At 39.8% G+C, this 20,742-nt stretch overlaps 1 protein-coding gene across 1 annotated transcript; it reads left to right on the plus strand.

The window, feature by feature from the left end:
- Positions 1-12,581: 12,581 nt before the first annotated feature.
- RERGL (RERG like) lies at positions 12,582-20,541 on the plus strand. The gene is made up of 5 exons (XM_058852975.1): positions 12,582-12,759; positions 12,849-12,905; positions 16,132-16,205; positions 18,131-18,279; positions 19,353-20,541. Exons 1-5 carry the CDS (start codon positions 12,642-12,644, stop codon positions 19,633-19,635), a joined length of 681 nt encoding a protein of 226 aa, XP_058708958.1. The 5' UTR covers positions 12,582-12,641; the 3' UTR covers positions 19,636-20,541.
- Positions 20,542-20,742: the final 201 nt, after the last annotated feature.

The following is a 20,742-nucleotide window of genomic DNA, read 5'->3' on the forward strand; positions in this document are numbered from 1 at the left end:
CTGTAAGAGCACATCAGTTCTGTACAACACACCCCACAGCTGATATTTGTACTTACACAAAGCTAACCACACATTATCTTCTTGTGACAAAGTCTGAGCACCTTCTGATCCTAAATCATGAGCTGTTTTCTGAAAGATTCAGGGGTTCTTTTGGCAAAAAGAGAAATAATTGGATTTTCTACTGCTGCAAAAGCATAGAGGCAGAGCTGAGGTTCCTGTATCTTTAACTTGAGTGCTTCCATACATTCCAGTGGGTTGGTGTGTTTGTTTTCCCAAACGGGGGATGGGAAAGGATTTTGTTTTCCCTGCTGGGTTGGTTTTGGTTTTTGTTTGGTTTTTTTTTTATTTAAGACCCAGACTTTTCCAGAAAACGTTTAATTGCTTGTACCAAGAAATCTGAGCTATGCACTTGCAGCAAAATAGTAATATTTTTGGATTCAATACCTTGATCTCTATGCACACACAGCTCAGTTTTACTTTATGTTTCCATTCAGGCTTTTTTACATAACTGGAAAGAGATCACAGTTCCTGAAGAACCTATGTAATTCAAGAAAAAAAGAAAGCTGGATCCATGTGAATGATGACCACATCTTACAGAATTTAAAAAGTAAGAGAAAATCACTTAACTTTTTTTAAAAAAGAGCACTTGAACAAGTACCAGAAACTTCCAATTCCTGACACTTGAAGGAACAAAAAAAAAAAAAAATAATTAAGAAAACAAAAAAATGGCAAAAAAAAAGGCACTAAACAGAAAGGCTTGAAACCAACCTGCAGCCCTAGAATGGTGTTCCTCAAGGAATTATTTTCCATAATCCTTTATCAAGCAGAAGTTCTGAAGTTGAACCTCCAGATCTTCACCATTTCTACCATCTCCAAGACAGTGCAGCAGCTCCTTTGCACAGAAGTTTTCTACTCTTCTTCATCCTCTTCATCTCCAAACTCCTACCTGCCTGTCACATCCTCTATCCCATCCTTTGCCCTCTCCAGCATCTCCCTAAAACGTTCCTCACCTGTGCCTGCTCAGTCATTCTCTGGGGAGGAACAACCTTCCCCTGCCCTTCCAAGGCTCATCAGACACCAAGGATGAAGAAAGGGATCAACAAGCAGCTCCTCCCCACCTAGCCCCTTTTTTTAGCTCAGAAAAAAAAAAGTCTCACCTGCAGATTAACAAACTCACTAAACAAACGACAGAAGAAAGGGGGAACTCTAGAGGTGAAAGCAAACAGCAATATTTTTGTGACCTTTCATTGAATTTGAGGAATAAAAAGACCCCAAACCTAGAGAAGGCATGAGAAAAATCTCTTGCAGTAAAAATCTGATGAGCTTCTGTAGCATCCAAGGAGTTCATTTGAGTTCAAAGAGTGCAGTGGATGCTCACACTTGCAGAAGAGTCATTAATACTTGGCCTTAAAAATAGCTGCAGTTTCAGGCAGCAGACTTCCATTAAATATTATCCAACATGGTATGTGTGGTATAAAGCATCATAAAGAAATCAGCAAGCCACATCAAGATTCTGAGGTCAGGGTCAGATTAAAACACAGATTTGACAAGCCAGCATTTGCTGAAGCCCCACCTGCAGTTGTATGATATTAAGTTCTCTTAAATGATAAACTGAATTACCTTTTCCCTCCGTATTCCTGATGTTGGTGAACCCTTGAGAGTAAATAAGGAATTGCATGATCAGGGAAGGAGTCGCCTCTTTCAGATTTGGCTTCTGAAGTTTTAAACTGACCTTGAAATGAGCTTTATCATAAAAAGCAGGCACTTCTGGAAAACATATTTTGCAATGAAGACAGTTTAGGCTGCAGCCCCAGACTAAAACAATGTGAAAACATTAAATCCTTATCATGGCATGAGGTTAAGGACTGAAGTGTAGATACAACTAGAAGCAAGGTATAAAAATGGCCCTTACTTCCCCTTATCTCTGCAAGCCATGTCTGTTTGCTGTCCTAACAAATACATTTTTCCTGTAGCAGCTTTCCAGAGCTAGGACAGGCACAGGAAGGCAGGCTGGATTCAGCCATGCATCAGCGCCGTGTCAACCAAGCTCTAAATGTTTCATCTTCTGCAGGCTGAAGCAGAAGTAACAGCTTTGATTCTCCAGACTGAGGCTGACTTTGCAGTTTTGGAAGTCAATAAAAAATGCTTGACTTGTAAACTGAGCAGATTTGGTCTGGTTGTCACTGAGAAAAAAAATAAATGTAGTGTTCTCAGCATGTCAGCTTGACAGGGTCACTTTGCTTTTCTGACCACAATTCTGCTTTAAAACTAACCTTTCAGCAGCTGCTCAGTTCCAGTCATCAATCCTGCTACTGTTGAAAAGCAATTGCAAAAGCACCCATTGACTTCAGCAGGAACAGGATGAGGCTCTTATCTTATAAATGGTAGTCTTATGACACACAAAGTGAACATAAAAAAAATCTCACCATGATTTAGACAGACAGAAAATATCCCCATTGACCCAGCTCGGGTCACTGGAGACCTACATCCATTTGTTTTCAGTTCAACAAACAGAAGGGTTTATGTATTTTATTTTATTTTTTTAATAAATCAAGCCAAGGATGTGATAGAAAACAAAACCTACACTCTCTCTGATGGAATCTGCAGATCACTTTTGTAATAAAGTGGAAAATCTCTGATTTTTAACCATATCTAGAGGGTATCAAGAGCCCCTTGACTAAGTCTGTATTTTATAAATTGTGATAGGTCCACACTCAAAAAAACACTCTTGTCTTACCAAACTCAGGACTTTTACACTGAAAATATTTGAGCCCTTTAAATGGAGCAGCAGCATTGTAATGCAAATCATCAAGTTGCAGGACCATTAAAATTCTCCGATTTCATTGCCCTCTGGGCAACAATTGATTCTGAGACACCAGCAGGCCTCCAAAGGGAAGCAGAACACGAAGACAAGGAAAGACATAAAATCCAGCCCTATGAGAGTTTCAAATCCAAAATTCATTACCTTCACTGCAGCGTTTTTACCACAAAAAGTTGTACCATGCTAAAATGGATGTCTTTTCCCCTGTTTGGTTCGTCTGCTTTTGCAGACCCATCCAGTAACAATCTGCTTGGTTCTTGGCTTTCGGTGCATCTTTCCCAAGGTGTTCAGCTCTACTGGAAACAGAGATTCTTCCCACCCCACACACTGAGCTGCCATCACTATATCAGTGTGTTCTGAGCAGTTACAGTTTTCTATACACTAATTAAAGCTTCATATAGAACCTCAGCTAATTAAAATTCCAATGAACTAATTCTGAAATAAACTGTCTGCAGCTGGGTATTTACATGAAAATACCTGCTGATGAACGTGTGTTTCTGTTCTTCTTTTCCCTCCTGCTTCTTTCAGCAGCAGTCAACAGCTGTGGGCACACAAAGCATCTAAAACAATTCAAGATTCAGATGTTAAACCCTGAGGTATTTTTTCCTCACAGTCATAATCCCCATTAGTGCCTCTCCAATATGCTCAGCAGTGTTATGTACCTGGGGTTTGTTTCTATTCCTGAATTTCAGAATCCTACAGCTACCTTTGATTTATTATTTTTTTTTCACTACCATTATCCTCACTGTGTGCATGAAAATAAAATAATTTATAAATTTCTCATAAGAGCCTGTCTGCAGGAACTTCTCACAGCCAAAGAAAGTCCAAAGAATGTCAGTAATAAATTTACACATTGCCCTCAAGAAAAAAAAAACAAGCAAAACAAAAATAAAAAGCCCTAAACAAAACCAACTAAATGCAACCTAAAAGCTTTCTGTGAATATGTTGTATTTTTCTCTTTTTGTTTATAAACCAGAAAGGTGCAAGGTCTCCTATGCTGTAAATAGGTCATTGCCAGATACATTTTTAGTGTGGTACAATCAAGATGAACTTGAGTTGGACCAGCTCCTACTAGATTTGTATCTATGTTTTATTTCTATAAATGTTTTATATTTCTATAAAATGTTTTATTTCTAATGGTGACACCTCTAAATTAGTAATTCCAGCCCTGAACTGTTTGCATTATCTACTGCACCAATCAAAACAAAACCCTTGGTGAGAACCTGAGAATAAAACTGGCAATACTCAACTGCAACAATTTCCATTGCTCAGAGAAAAGCCCAAAAACTACATAAACAATATAATTATTAGTAGGAATTATGATTATAAAAATCACTTCAGGATCTCAGTTTTTATCTATATACAAAATTTAATCAAAATATCTACTTTTTACCGTTTTTATCTGCAGTAGAACTCTATGCCTGAACACTCAGACTATCAGCACCTTATTCTGATTAAACTACACTTACTAAAACATTAAGTAGCATTAATTGAAAATATGATGCATTTAATTAGAAAAACTGACCATAAACTTTTAAGGCAAATCATAGCTTTAGTGTCAAAGGCTTATTAAAAAGCTCAGGAATGTAAGTGCCAGTTTTCCAAGGGCAGTTCTGCTCAGAGTCACTGGAGTGTTCTCACTAGAGTGACACACCACAATACACTAATAAATAACTCTAATTATACTCCACTTGCAGATTCTCTGGGACTGTTTTAAAAGGCTGCAAGGGCATTACAGAATGTAAGCAAAATCACACAGTGTATTATGAATTGCCTTTTCTGGCTGATGGATTTTGGAGTGCTCAGCACCCTTTCACATGAATTACATCTTGCAGCAGCAGTACCTTAAAGAACTTCCAAGATCTTTTAAAGATGTTTTCTTGTGGCTCAATAACCATAAATCAAATGGGAATGGACTTAAAAGGATATTCAACTAAATTTACCATGAAATAAGGGTACAGGAAGATACTCTGTCCTATCATCCAGGTTGTGATTGAGCATATTAGACAGCATTGGCCTCATTATTGATGAGTGAGGGACAGCAGCAGTGACTGGACCTATTCTGGACTTTGTGACACTCATCACAACCCTTCCAATGGTCCAGTTTTGAATTCATGTCACTGACCATTTCCCTGTCCAGTCTTTGAGGGTGGGCAATCTGTTAGGCTGGCTGATTGTCCTCGTTGAAGGCAGGATTTCCATTAGATCCAGTCTGAAACTCTCTCTTTTTAATCTATGTCTTGTCCTGCCACAGTGCACATCAGGAGCCTGGTTCCAGCCTCTCAACAAGCTCCTCGTGTGTGCTGGGGGCTGAGAGGTCTCTCTCCTCACAGGGAAAGTGCTCCCTTGTCATCCTGTCCTTGCTGCAGTGCCTCCAGTCACTCAGTGTTCCTCCAGGGCAAAGGGATGGCAAAACCAGAAGAGGTTTTCCAGCTGTGGTCTAATGAATGCTCAGCAGAGGAGGGGATCCCTTCCCGAAAGCTTCTGTCCCTTCTGCGCTCTGCCTCAAGGTGGGTGCACAAAACATCTTTTCCCAGTCATCAAAGGCTCCCTGACATCAACCTCCACGATCTTCCAAAGACAGAGAATGCTTCAGAAACCTGGGGGGCAGAAAAGCTGTTCCCAGAGACTTGTTCAGCTGAAATTTGCCCAGCTCTTCTAAAGCTGTTCCAACTACAGGCTACTGTAGAAAGGTGCAGCTGTGTCCTTCATCCTGCTCATGTTTACATATTCCCACATCCTTCTCTGTCCCACTATTTTTGGGATGCAGTGCTGGGTCAATTCAGTTAAGTGATTCAAGATAAAACCAAATGCAAAACCTCTTTATTCAGTTTATTTTTATATCATATCAGCAAACCAATCTATTCAGTCCAGGGACTGCAAGAGCATAAGATTGAATTCTACGGAAATCACAATAATCCACAGGAAGAAACAGGGGGTAGAGTTGGATGTAAACAACTTTTTTATCAGCTCAAGATGAACATTAAATCTTTTCTTGAGTGTTTTCCTGGATCTAAACCACGGCAACCACAGAGCTAGAAATAGCTCTATATTTTCCTGCAATGTTTAGATTCTGATACATTTAACATATTAGATTTGGAGAGTGAACATCTCCTGCAGAACAAGTTATGAGTAAATGTTGACTATTTTCATTTTCTACTTTATTCTGCTAATATGTATTTGCCTTAACACAACTTCTGCACTCTGAACTTCACTGTAATAATCTAGCAGAAATTGAGGGTTTAATAATTGCTTATTTATGCTGTGAGATAATAAAAGCCTAATCTGAAATATACTGGTATCAGATGCCATGTAAGTGACAGACAAACATTTCAACATATAACACAGGCAAGCACAAAAAAAATACATTAAATATATAGTAAGAAAACATAAAGTCTTTAAAAAGAAGCTGTGTCCCTCCTTCTCACTTCCCATAATGATTCAAGTAATGGATTTATAGCAAGATAAGCCTTACTGGGAAAGAAAAAATAAAATCCTCTGCTTCATATATACTATTCAAAGATTTTTCAGGATACATCTACAATCAAAAAATGCACAAGGACTGATTCTGAGAGTGGGGAGAATTGACAGTGACAAGGAACAAGCTCATCTGGAGTCTCCCTTCATCTCTGAACCGATGGAGGCAACCTCAAGCCTCTCCCAGCCATGGAAAGAGCTGACATTAAACCTGGCAAGACATTCCAGCTCAACACTCCCAGCTAAATCCCCGTGCAGAAAGAGCTGGCTTCCCTTGCAGATCAGCTTATCTCACATGTTCACTTGAGATAAGAACATTTGTGCCAGCATTTTATTGCAGAATGCTGCAAATTCAAACACCGGTTTATCTCCCTGTAACTTATTTAAGAACTTTCAGCAGGGCTTTCCTCACGATGCAGACTCACCAAACATTGGTGATCATTAAAAAACATTCACCATCACAGCAGAAATAGGTTGGGTGTCATTTTCAGCCCGAAGCTTTAGCAGTGACTGGCTCTTCAATCCATTTCAAAGATCATTGTGGTCTGTTTTTCCGACTTCACAGTCAGAGAAAACTTCAATCTAAAGCTTTTCTTGGATCATGTTTCCTTCATTTATTTCAGGGGAAAGCCATCAGTTGTAGTTCCTGCAACATTTGTTTCTAGATTGTAGGAAAAAAATCGTATAAATACAGTTTGTACTAATTTTCTGATATACTAAATCCTCTTCATATCACAACCCCCCATATTTTTTTCCTAATTACTTACTAAAATAAAAAATGGCATTAATTAAATTAAGCGCTATTTTTTTTCTTTCCTAAAAGAAATCAGATCTTAATTGCTTGTAGAATGCAAGTTCACATTTTTTTCTCCAGCTGCTGAAATGATGTAATTTTTTTTCACTTTGTATTTTTGTGTAATTTTTCTGACAGCTCAGTTTTTCCATTATTTTTTCTTTTTTTCCTTCCTTTTTTTTTTTTTTTTTGTTTTTATATATTTCTCTTTTTCAGATGTGAACATCCAAATGGGAAAACCATCAGAAATCATCCTTGGTCATAATTTTTACCACATTGGAGATGGAAATTTAGGTGGGAAAAATCCCCAAAAAAACCCCAAAAATGTGCCAGATAACCTGGTGGTAAAGGTTAATCTTCCCTGAAATGTCATGGCTTCTTGCAGCACTTTTTACCACAGCTCTTTTTGGTTTGTGAGATTTTTTTTGGAGGGGTTTTGTTTGTTTGTTTTTAATTTTTTGTATAAATAACATCAGTGACAAGGAATAAAAACTTGTTGCATCCCTTAAGAGTTTTGCAATCACCTGGGAAGGAAGAAACAGAATTTTAAATTGTTATTTGATTCAAGTCATGTACTTGAACCTGGGTTTTTTAAGCCTTAAATAAATATTTCTCTATCAGAAGACTGTTTAATTACCGTAAGAAGATATTTCCTGTCCTATTTTAAAACTTTTGGTAAGCATATCTGAAAAATAACTCTTTTTCTTCTAATGCCAAAAGAGGGGAAAAAAACTCTCAAATATGTAGAATTATCTCAATAAGAAATATTCCTTTCTAACAAATTCCATTACAAAAACAGATTACTTTTATTTTTTTTTTAATTTCTACTGAGATTATCAATAGATTTTTCTCTATATACATTTCATTTTTAATGTAAATTGCAAAAAAAAAAATAATTTTAGTTCAGAGCACAATTAAAGAATACAATAAATTCTGTTCTGTTACAAATAGAGTTCTATAACTTGGGATAAAATTCCCCTAAGCACTAAAAGTAAAAATTGTTTTCTTTGTGTTGGGATTTGGGTACCAGCACCCTCTGTGAGCATTTAGCCTTGCAGCTCACATTTTTCTGAACTTGGATTAGGTTAAATGTTTAAGGATTCCTGTTTTCTGGGAAAAATCTCTTACATGAGAGTCAAGCAAAGCAGAATTCTGTCTAAAATTAGAAGGCACAATAATTATATAGAAGGAAGATATATACAATTTAAAATCCCTCGCCTCTTGTCATTAACACCTTCATTATTCAAGAAGGATTTTTTAAAGCTTTCATCTGTCAGTCCAAGCCATATGATGAGACTGCTTTAATGCACTTTAAATGCATTTTCAGGGAAATGTAGAGGTCTCTACCTTGTGCTAGTCCCTTCATGGTTATACATTCAAAAGATAATCTGTGTCCCAAGGTTTGTGTAGAACAGATGTCAAACAAATGGTTCAGGTGTGTACTTAAAGTAAGAAACTTGAAATCAGCCTGGTGCTTTAACTTGTGCTCTAAGAGTACTTTATCATTTAGCAAATTTGTAATTTCTGCTACAAAAACCCCAAACCAAGCACTTTCCCATGGCCTACAAGATAAAACTTCAGTCCCTTAATGAAACAACCTACCTCTAAGAGCAGCTCAGCATTTTGAGGAGGAAAATTGCGTTTTTCATCTATTCCATTGCACCACACAAAAAGAAGTAACTGGGATTATGTTCTCTCAGGTTTTCTTTCTGTTGTGAATAAATACCTATGCATATTCCCCTGAGGAATGTATCCAAGCCTGTAGATGATGAAAACATCAAATTTAGCTGAAAATCCTGTTTTTCTAGTTAGTTTTGCTGTGGTTTTAGGCACACTGGCCCAGTTGGCCAGTTGGTGTTTTCATGTTAGGGTAACAGATATAAAATTTAAAGCACCCCACCTGAAGATCTGGTGGAAAACAGACTTTAAGAGATCTTACCTGGAAGACACCACTCCATAAGCCAGAAGGGGATTAATTCTGAAGGGACACAGAGCTCACCAAGTTACAGAAATTCTCTGCCATACACAGCAAACAGCAGGCACCTGCTTCAGCCACTGTTCCCAGCTGAGCTTTTTGGACTGAAGCATTATTGTGGTTCACAAAATCCAGGAATATTACATATTCCCAATTCCACCTGCTTTGCAGCAGGCAGGCTGCATGGCTAAAATGGAAAATAAATGTTTTTCTGATACTCATTTTCTCCACAAGCAGTTTTGACTCTCAGAGGTCTGGACATCAAGCCATGGACATCCCAGCCTACAAAACTGGGGATGAAATAAGTGACCACATTTGACCAGTGACCTGCAGAGTTCTGAAAACTTTTAGCCTAAGCAGCTCAAAATGAATCCTTAACCATGCTCACTGAAAAAAAAGTTAATTTCTTTGGTCAATCATTTATTTTCATTATACCTATTAGAAGCCTGTTCTCACAGCAGAGCCTTACACATGTAAACAAAGTTTACTCATTTGTCACATGAGCAGCACAGATTTCACTCGTTTTTCACCACCAGACCTGAAATTCACATGTAATGTTCAGCTCACTGGAGAGATTAAATGTTTTCTGTGCACCTCTAGCCTTATTCAGATATTTACACCCATGGGAAATGAAGGTAAAACCATTCCAGAACAGACAGATTTGGTGATGGAGAGAACAGAAAGTGACAATTTTATAAGTTGCAGTAAGGACAGTCAACACTCAAAGAAAGCAAGCAGCAAATTCAATTTAAATTTGCTTTACTACAACATCTACCACAAACTCCTATACAAAAGGCCAAATCTGAGCAGATAATTCATAAAAAAGCATGGTCATTTTTCAGCATTTCTTCTGGCAAGTGATACTTTCCTCAAGCTTCATGGTAATCAAAACTTTTCAACAAGCTGATTAAGAAAAGTATTAATTTCAACTTGAAATGGTGTTACTTAGACAGGTGAGCAGCTTTTGCTGTGAAGTTTTGTGTGGGTGTTGATGTAGAAGAAATTTGGTGTTTGTCTTATATGTGTTGAAGGAATTAAAGAATATCTGTGTATACCCTTGTAAAATGAAAATGCAGCAGTACTAATAGACAATGGACAGAAAACTGGATATTCAGGACTTCCTTCCATTATAAATTTTCTCAGTTCCACTTAGTTCTAGGAAGGGCTGGAGAAAAATAGTCTTTGAGAAGAGAAACGTTCCCATTGCTTAATCTTCAATTAAACTTAATTTCTCTAATGCTTTAAGTTATATGCATACCAAATACACACAACAAATCATCTCAGTCTTCTTAACACTTTTTTTTTTTTTTTTTTGTGTTTTACTAAAAGAAATAAAAGTCCAGGCAGTACATTCTTTAACATGTGCAACACCCTAATTTGGTCATCATATCTCTGTTTAGGCAAGGCATGTGTTTATGTAGTAAACTTCAAATAATGGGAACAGAGACCTGGATTCTGTTCTTCCCTTTGAAGAGGGTATAAATTAAGAATCTGGACAATTCAGATCTCAAGTACAACAGTTGGTAACACAGCATTTGATTTTTAGCAAGCTGACATATCCTCGATATTGATGCTAAGCTTCCTGTAGAGTCTCTCTGTCCTGTCGCAGTGGTTTCAATGTATATGAAATAACAAAATATCAAGTTGTGCCTGTTACACTAATATTGGCTCAAGCCTAGAGATCTCAGCATCCTGCTATTTCAAAAGCAAATGTTAAAATAGCCAAAAAAAGTCAGACTGAAGTGTTCTTTAGAGACTTTAGTAGCTTTTGTCTTGTGAGCAAGCAGTAGCAGAACAGGACAAGGGGGAATGGTTTCAAACTGAAAGATTGTAGGGTCAGATAAGATATTAGGACAAAGTTCTTTACTGTGGGGGTGGTGAGACACTGGCACAGGTTGCCAGAGAGGTTGTGGATGTCCCACCCCTGGAAGTGTCCAAGGCCAGGCTGGATGAGGCTCAGAACAACCTGGGGCAGTGGAAGTGTCTCTGTGCAAGGCAAGGGGGTTGGAAATGGATCTCTAAGGTCCCTTCCAATCCAGACCATTCTATGATTCAGTGAAAACTCCACAAAGCAAGACAGATGTATCCTGTGATCACCCCTCCAGCCCTGAGCAACTTTTAAGCAGGGACTTTAGAGCCAAGCTCATCTGCCTGTTCAATTTAAAATATATTTTCCTACAATAAGCATTTCCATCAGCTGTAACAAACATACATTCAAATACCTCACTTGCCTGTTCTCTTGAGCTCATGTAAATCTCTTGTACCTGTAATACCCCCAGCAAGCACAGTGCAGCAGTGCTTTATTGAATGATTTATAGAATCCACAACAGCTCCATCAGAAGAGAGTAAAAATATCAGAATAAGTATATACAGTTATATAAACCAAACAAAATGAGCATGAGCAGAACAAGTGTAAAAGTGCAAACAACCTGGATGTTCAAGCAATCTCTTATTTCAGTGGACTAGGTAAACCTTTGCACAGATGTAACCTTTGCTCAGAACCAAATAGACATTAGACATCACTTGAGTAACCTCAAAAAAAAGAGGTACAGCAGACACAGGGTGTCTTTTCAGGGGGGTGAGCCCTTTCTACTTCACCTTCCACATCTTTTTTTTTTGCTATTTCACATTTTGCCTTTTCACAGGTGTACTGCAAGTCTCAGCTGGACACCCTGCACCACATAACTCCAAATTTAAATTCAATAAAAATATTCTCAGGAACAAAAAGGCAAGCCCACAGAAGTTTTTTACAAGATTAGAGCTTTAGCGGGAATTAGATGATCATTTTAAAACCCGAGGCAGAGAGCAAACAAGAGCAAACCACTTTTATTTTTTAATATATATAGTAAGTTACCCCCAGAATCACTTAAAAAATCACTTTAATTTCTTCAGTTTCATATTCCTGATATAAAATGATGACAAGCCTGTAAAACAAACTTAGAGCAAAACCAAGGAGACAGACAGACACATACACACACACACAGAGTTTTTGGGGGTTTGTTTTGTTTTTTCTTTTTTCTTTTTCTTTTTCTTTTTCTTTTTCTTTTTCTTTTTCTTTTTCTTTTTCTTTTTCTTTTTCTTTTTCTTTTTCTTTTTCTTTTTCTTTTTCTTTTTCTTTTTCTTTTTCTTTTTCTTTTTCTTTTTCTTTTTCTTTTTCTTTTTCTTTTTCTTTTTCTTTTCCTTTCCCTTTCCCTTTCCCTTTCCCTTTCCCTTTCCCTTTCCCTTTCCCTTTCCCTTTCCCTTTCCCTTTCCCTTTCCCTTTCCCTTTCTCGTTTGTTTCCTTTCCCCCTGGTTCCTGGGCGCCCTGAGGGGAGGAGGAGGAGGAGGCGAGGGGCGGCTTCAGGACCTGCACAAAGTTTACTCGGCAGGGACGGCACCGGGGCACTGCAGGGGAGGAGGAGGAGGAGGAGGAGGAGGAGGAGGAGGATGGGTTGGAGGAAGACGCCTCTCCGGAGCTGGAGAGGCCGGGGAGCTGCACCTCCCTCTGCTCCGGCGGGCGGGGAGCCGGGAGGAGGCGGGATGAAGGATGAAGGATGAGGGATGAGGGATGAAGGATGAAGGATGAGGGATGAGGGATGAGGGGCGGTGTCGCCCGAGGCGCTTTAAAGGCTGGCGGGCGGCGGGGCCGGCGTGGCGGAGGAATGGCCGAGGTGAAGGTGGCCGTGCTGGGCGGCAGCGGAGCCGGCAAGTCGGGTAAGGGGGAGAGAGAGCCGGGAACGCCTCGGGCTCCGTGCAGGGGGAGGCGCGGCCTCGCTAATCCTGGCTCTGCTTCCCTCCCGCAGCGCTCGCAGTGAGGTTCCTGACCCGCCGATTCATCGGAGAGTACGCGTCCAGCGCCGGTGAGAGCCGCGGCTACCGCGGGCACCGAGACAGGGATGGCGGGGATGGGAGGGATGGCAGGGATGGCAGGGATGGCAGGGATACAGGGATACAGGGATGGGAGGGATGGGAGGAATACAGGGATGCAGGGATACAGGGATACAGGGATGGCAGGGATGGCAGGGATACAGGGATACAGGGATGGCAGGGATACAGGGATGGCAGGGATGGCAGGGATACAGGGATACAGGGATGGCAGGGATGGCAGGGATACAGGGATGGCAGGGATACAGGGATGGCAGGGATACAGGGATACAGGGATGGCAGGGATACAGGGATACAGGGATACAGGGATACAGGGATACGGGGATACAGGGATGCAGGGATGGCAGGGATATAGGGATACAAGGATGCAGGGATGACAGGGATACAGGGATACAGGCATACAGGGATTCAGAAATGCAGAGATGCAGAGATGCAGGGATGCAGGGAGACAGAGATGCAGGGATGCAGGGAGGCAGGGAGGCAGAGATGCAGGGAGGCAGAGATGCAGGGAGGGATGGAGGGTTCCCTGGGGAGAGCAAGATGCAGCTCTTCAAGCACTTTGCTTTGCTGGAGAAATTGGTTAAAACCGCGGTGCCGCAGAACTTTCCGGGGAGATTTGAGTTTCTGCTCGGGTCCTGGAGGGGAGCAAGCCCTGGGGAGGGGAAGGGCGAGCCGGGTGCCGGGGAGAGATCGCTCCGCAGCACAGAGAGGTGAATCTCACACAGCTGGGGACAGGGAGAGAGCCGGGCTGCCAGTGGGAGCCAGGCTGGGTTATGGTCAGCTCGACCAGAGAGGAGATGGGGAGAGCAAAGGAATAGACTGAAAAACTCCAAAATAACAGCGGGTCTGCTGAATGTCCCCTCCTCGGCTCCAGGGGAGAGGGAAACAGGTTGTTTATGTGGCACGGGTGCTTAGTGGAAGCACAAGGCTCTGGTTTAATGGCTGGGTGGAAAACCTCGCTGTTCTCCGGACAGGAATTCGTGCCAGAATATGCCGATGGTTAAGACACTTGTAAATCTTGGAAGGGGGCAAAGCAGGACTTGGACTTTTACATCCCGGGTAGAAATACTGTTCAGCCGATACACAAATAACTTTGGAAGTGTGCTGCCACCCCAGCTGATGTGGCAGAAGTCCCAAAACTTAGCGAGGCACAGGGACTGCCATCTGCCTCACTCTCCCTGCTAAAGTGAAGGACTCTCTCCACACTTTTTTCCTTTTTCCCTGCAGGAGTCAGAGTAGCTTCTTGTGATCTCTAAATCACAAAGAGAAAAATAAATACTAATATTGAATATATCCAAATGAACTTGTTCTGAAGGAAGAGCTACAAGTAATTTGTACATGTGTTCTGTTTATTATTTATTATTTCTATATTTCTATTTTAATAATAATGTATTTATATATTATTATTAAAAGAAACATATTTATTTATTATACTAACACAGACTGAGCAGGCAGTTTGTGTCCCAGCTGCTCTAGGTCTAAGCTACCACATGTAAATTATGTGCTCCAAGCCACCTACAACCAAAACCAAGTTCTGTTCTCAGCCTCCAGTACTGCAAGTCCTGTAAAAGGCATGTCAAACCGCCAGAACATTTTCATTTTTTAACAAATGTTTGTTGGAAGGTGAGTTTAGCGCTATTTCTAGAGATGAGGAAAGTGGTAATAAGGATGGTAAAATAAAAATCATGCTTCTATTAGTGGGGTCAAAATAATAATTAAAAGTTTGTTTAATTAAGGAAACAAACAAGGGGCTGTAGATTTTATACCCTTGAGATCCTTGGGGGACTGCAAGTTTATTCTTATAAATAAACTTTGAATTCTTAAGATGAGCATGAAGAATGCAGAAGATGCTGAGTTCCAGAGATCACAGAGCTATCCCTCATTACACAGTTTTAAGTGTGTTTTCTGTAGTGTCAACACCAATTCTTGTCCCTGTCGTTCAGAAAATGACAAATTACAGTGTAGAAAGCCTGTTGGCAACCACAAACTGGTTGCACTTAGAACATCCTTCTGCTTTAAATAGTCCTGATGGTGTGTCTGCAGTAGAGTTCCCAGTGCTGCCAGTGGAGAGTCCTAAATCTGAGATCCTACAGAAATATTTTTGGACTAGATCCTAAGGATGTAGTCCTGTAAATCCTCTCAGTCTAATGCTGCCTGGTATGGGAGCTCTTAAAGCAGCAGAAGCCTTGGTAAATAAATATTATTGCTAAATAGCGACTTTTGTGCAGAATCAGAACTGCACTTAGTCTGGCTCACTACTTTTATAATCCTGACTGATCAGCAGCATTTATCTGATTGTGAGGATTGTGAATTCCCCTCTCCTCTGTTTTGGAAGAGGACAAGCAGGGTCTGAGAGTATTCATTCACCAAGGCTGCGATGGGAACACCACAGTGCAATGGTCCTGGTCTGCCTAAGGGTGATTGGTGCAAAATTAAACAGGTTTGTTTCCAGTGTGTGTTGAGAAAAAAAGACAAACAACTTGTCAACAACAAAACCAACGCCACAAAACAAAAAAAATGAAAGACCCTCCCTAACAAACTCCTCACTTGCAAAAAAAACAGATCAGAGATAAAAAAATTCTAAATGTCATGAGAAACCAATCAAATAACCAGTACTCAAGGAATCCTCAGTATTATCAAGTTTTGCTGTTGCCTCCTTTTTTCTTTCTCTTTTCTTTTCTTTTCTTTTCTTTTCTTTCTCTTTTCTTTTCTTTTCTTTTCTTTTCTTTTCTTTTCTTTTTCTTTTCTTTTCTTTTCTTTTCTTTTCTTTTCTTTTCTTTTCTTTTCTTTTCTTTTCTTTTCTTTTCTTTTCTTTTCTTTCCTTTCCCTTTCCCTTTCCTTTCCTTTCCTTTCCTTTCCTTTCCTTTCCTTTCCTTTCCTTTCCTTTCCTTTCCTTTCCTTTCCTTTCCTTTCCTTTCCTTTCCTTTCCTTTCCTTTCCTTTCCTTTCCTTTCCTTTCCTTTCCTTTCCTTTCCTTTCCTTTCCTTTCCTTTCCTTTCCTTTCCTTTCCTTTCCTTTCCTTTCCTTTCCTTTCCTTTCCTTTCCTTTCCTTTCCTTTCCTTTCCTTTCCTTTCCTTTCCTTTCCTTTCCTTTCCTTTCCTTTCCTTTCCTTTCCTTTCCTTTCCTTTCCTTTCCTTTCCTTTCCTTTCCTTCATTCCCAGTCAGTAACACTGATATTCTTTGGATAATATCTCTCTGTTAGAATGCATCTACATGAAGCACTTGTGCCTGGATGGGAGGCAGATCCACCTGGAAATTTATGACCCTTGTTCACAGGTAAGAATTTAGCAGGAGGAGGGTAAAGAAAAGCTTTAAAAGTTCTTCATTACTTTTGTATATGGTAAAAAGGATCAAGTGGTTACAAACTTTTGGCTGTTGGAATTTGTGCCTGCTCTTCTGGTTTTTTTGGGGTTTCTTTTTAATTATATATTTTTTATATAAAATTTTATATAATGAAATTTTATAGTTGCTGGGGTTCGGAATTACTGAATACTTTCCCATTTCATCAAAGAAACCATTGCTGAAATTTTCTGGAAATGCATTTGTATTTTGCAATAATACTAACAGAAATAACTTATCACTTCTGCCTTACATAGGTAAATAAAGAGATAATTTATCAGATTACATGCAGTTTTCTCAAATACCCTAAATGAATGAAATTTAGCTTATAAAGCAAACAGCTTGTTAAATGGCTTCACAAATGGTCACAGTAGACAGGCCTGGAAGTAAGGCTTGCATTCACAGAACAATTTCCTTTTCCAAGGAAAGTCATAATGCAGCTTGTGCACATCGACAATGAAAATTTAATTACAGCAAACCACTCTGAAATAAAGTTTTTGTATTAATTTACTTAATTTACAGGAGTAGAGAAACTTGGGTACTGTGTAACATGTGCAGACCTAGATCTGGCTGATCAATCTGGCTCTCCAGGTTCCCTTTTGGGCAGCTGGGGAAGGAATGTTAATGTGAAAGCCAAACCACTGAAACTCTGACCCACAATTAAATTCAGGGACTTAAAAACCAAACAAACAGCACTGCTTGTTCCAGGGCAGTGAGGATCCTGGAGCAGCCACTGTGCCATGGAGCAGGATGGACTCTTCCCTTGCCACACTCTTATTAGAGGCTGCTCCTTTCCTGAGCTTGCCTGCAGCTTCCACCTGCTGACATATTAAATCCTGTGGCATTGGGGCTGCTTTTCTGCTTTTTATTGAGGTGTTGAACCATTGGGAGTGGCAGCTGGGTAGGATTAAACAGGTTAGAGCTAAATTACCAGAACAGGTTAGAGCTAAATTACCAGAGACTTTGGTTACCACAGTAAGTTTGCTAGCCCACGTTTGTGCCAGCATGCTTTGAGCTGCCTTGTACTAGTTTTTTCCTTAGGAACAAGGCCTAAATTTAGCTGTTTAGCAAAGTAAATTTTTAATTTATTTTTTTTTTTTCCTGATCAGCTTTTAGGTCATATGGTCTTGCTAGCTGCTGCCAAATCATGTGCAGGGATAAGCTAATTTTAAATTGTTTTCAAATGAAACTCCTTTGCTCCATGGGGCAGTTTACAGCTGTTGCTTTCTGAAGATCAGAAGTGTGGCAGTTTCTTGGTGTGAAGAGAGTCAAGAATCAGTATAACCCTATTATCACTCAAGTGACTTTTGTCACTAGTTTTGTTAAAATTAAAATTTGTTAAAAAGTTAAAAGCTCCAAACTGGAAGAAGATTTTTTTTCCTAGCTCTTCAGAAATTTAACATATGGATAATGAGTGTTTGAAACCTGAACAATTCAAAGAGGAAAGGAAACAAATAAAGAAAATCATTGGGAGCACTGTAGTCAGAATAGTGTAGAATATTAGGAACATGCAAACCAGAGCAATAATGACAAAACACAGAAATGCTGATGGCTCCTGTGGGTTTCACTCTCGTGTAACCCTGCAGAACACCAAGCATAAGCAATGGTTGTGCAATTTTGGCTTAAACAAAGTGTAAATGTTCCATAATTAATTTGCCAGTGATCCAAAGTGCCATTTTTGATGTTGGTGATTTATAAGGCTTTTGGAGCAGCGCTGGCCTGAATTCAATGCCAGCACCTAGACCTATTAAATATCTTTTACAATGAAAGTAACCGTGTTCTCACATCCACAATGACAGAGAAAAGGCTCTGAAGTGACAGGAGTAACATTCTTTTTCTGTGTACCCTTGAACTCCTTCCAGCCACAGCAGGGGAAGCTTTCCCTCACAGATGAGCTCCACTGGGCTGATGGATTTATCATTGTTTACGACATCAGCAACAGAGCATCATTTGCGTTTGCAAAAGCCCTGCTGTACAGGATCCGAGAGTCTCACATAGGAGTTTGTAAAAAGTAAGTGGCATTGTTTATTTTCTTTGTTTATTTTCTTTCCCCTCAGCAAACCCAGAGAAAAGCTGAGAACACTTCTGTGAGCTTGTGAGCAATTAAAATCCAGCAGCATCGAAGTGAAGTAACACAATGCCAACAACAAGGTACCTGAAGGTAAAATGTGTGGCAAATTATAATCAATTTTACTGTATCCAAACATCAGGATTTTTCCTCTTATTTCTTACAGAACTAATAGTTAAATGATTGCCATAAACATTTCTGCTGTGATTTACATGGGTGAAGAAGCCTGGCTTTTACTCCCCCACTCAATTATCAAAGGAGATGCAGAAATACAGGGCCTGAAGAAAGCATTTCCCACAATGAAGGAAAGTAATACCACAAATATCTCCTAAACTGCCTTTAGCAGTGACCCCAACACCTTTTGTGCACATGGGTGACCACATGATAAAAAAAAAAAAAAACTTTAAAAAATCAAGAATCAGCAGAACTGCAGACATGAGTGTGTGATGGTATTGCTGCATCAGTCAGCTGAGGTGCTCCCTAAATAAAAGAGTGAAATCCTTTACCTATATCAGAAGTGGAGTAAAAACCCCATTTTTTCTGTCTGTTTTATTGCTGACCTTTCTTTATTAAGGTTAATTTCTGAAAGGCATAATTTTAGCAGAAGCTTGGAATCAGGTTTCCTGTGTTTCCTTCTGAGTTATGTCACCGACACTGATGTATCTCTTGGACTCTGTTCTGTTACCTGCAAACAGAGATAATGATCAGGTTGCTTCTTCATGAAGTCCAGGTGCTGACAATAAACTCAGCAGCAAAGAGCATGAAAAAAGCAGTTGATTAAAAAACACATTAATTCTTTGAGTAGGGAACACAAAATGAAAATCTACTGGTAGAGAATAGCTTGTCTAGAAAATTCTTTGCCAAATGGAACACTAGAGTTCTTCCTGGCAAGGTGAGGGGGCTGGTGAGTTCATTTTGGGTTTTTTTGCAATGCCTGTTACATGCTTTCCTACACACTGAATACAGCTCAGTGTATGACACAGTGTTTTCTCTAACTGGAACCTTTTTCATTTCAGAATGCTTGAGTCATCAATATTTTTGGTGGGCAATAAACAGGATTTATGCCACATGAGGGAAGTTGGCTGGGATGAAGGACAGAAGCTGGCAATAGATAACAAGTGCCAATTCTGTGAACTGTCTGCAGCAGAGAATTATCAGGAAGTTGTGGCAATGTTCACCAAAGTCCTGAGGAATATCACTTCCAATTTCAAAGTCAAAGAAAAGAGAAGACCAAGTGGTTCCAAGTCGATGGCCAAATTAATCAACAATGTGTTTGGAAAGAGAAGGAAATCTGTGTAACAGATTGTTAGTCTTGAAGTTGGAACAAGCTGAAATAATGGAGCAGAGGCAGCTCTTGGGATTCACTGAATTTCCTCCAAAGGTCAATATCTGGAGGAGTAAGACAGCAGAAACCAAAGGTGGGAGATAGTATGGTCTAGACCTAGAAGACCTGACCTTCTGTTTCAAGCTCTGCTACAGATTTGCTGTTTAGGGCTGTGCCACTTACTCTGTAAGCTGCTCCAGAGGAGAGGTTTAGTCTGTATTTATTCAACACCAACATGGTCTTGGATAGAGCTTCTAGGTGCAACTGAAGTATAAACAGTTATTTCACAGGTTCACTTATGTTGGAAAAGACCTTTAATATCATCAAATCTAGCCATTAACCAAACACTACCAAATATGCCACTAAACCATGTCCCTAAGTGCCACATAATATCCAGTAAACTCAGCCTTGCTGATCAAAATCTTACTTCAGAATTCTGAGTTTTGTGGTTTGTTTTTTTTTTTTGTGCAAGAGCATTTGCACTAAAGGAAAGCAAAATACTGTAGCTTCATGTGGTAATGTATTTGCATTTAACTCAGGTCCTTGTGTGCCTTACACTTGCTGAAATTCATATGAATTAAATTATTTTTCGACACCAAATCTACAAAAGGTAAATACCTGCGAAGCTGCCTTGCATTGGCACCAGAAGGAGGGAAGCAGATATATAAAGCAGTATTGTCTTCTGTTCAGTATCTTTTTTTTCTCTGTTCCATGAGTGATGAAAGAAAGTAGAGAGGGTTGAGGAGTGTGGGAACTGAAATGTTAGTGAAATGTTTGTCAGTGACTCTGGACTCTTTTGGCAAGGTTGTTGTTGGGTGAAATAATTTCACAGCATAAGGCCCGGGTTGGTCCCTTTCACAGAACAGTTTTTGTGAGCTGTATGGCTGCTCCATCTCAGATGGCAGCAGAAGCTTGGAAAGCACATGGGCTGGTAGAGAGCACAAGTTCTTTAGGATGTCTGCCTGGATTTAAAGGTCAGCCCTGTGCTCACAGAGAGTGTTTTTCCTAATAACCAATGTCCTTACAACTACTCACGGCTGTGGTATTGAAATGACACTGGAGAGAGCACCAAGTGCTGTTCT

This window comes from Poecile atricapillus, chromosome 18 (assembly GCF_030490865.1).
Source record: "Poecile atricapillus isolate bPoeAtr1 chromosome 18, bPoeAtr1.hap1, whole genome shotgun sequence".
Classification (NCBI taxonomy): Eukaryota; Metazoa; Chordata; class Aves; order Passeriformes; family Paridae; genus Poecile; species Poecile atricapillus.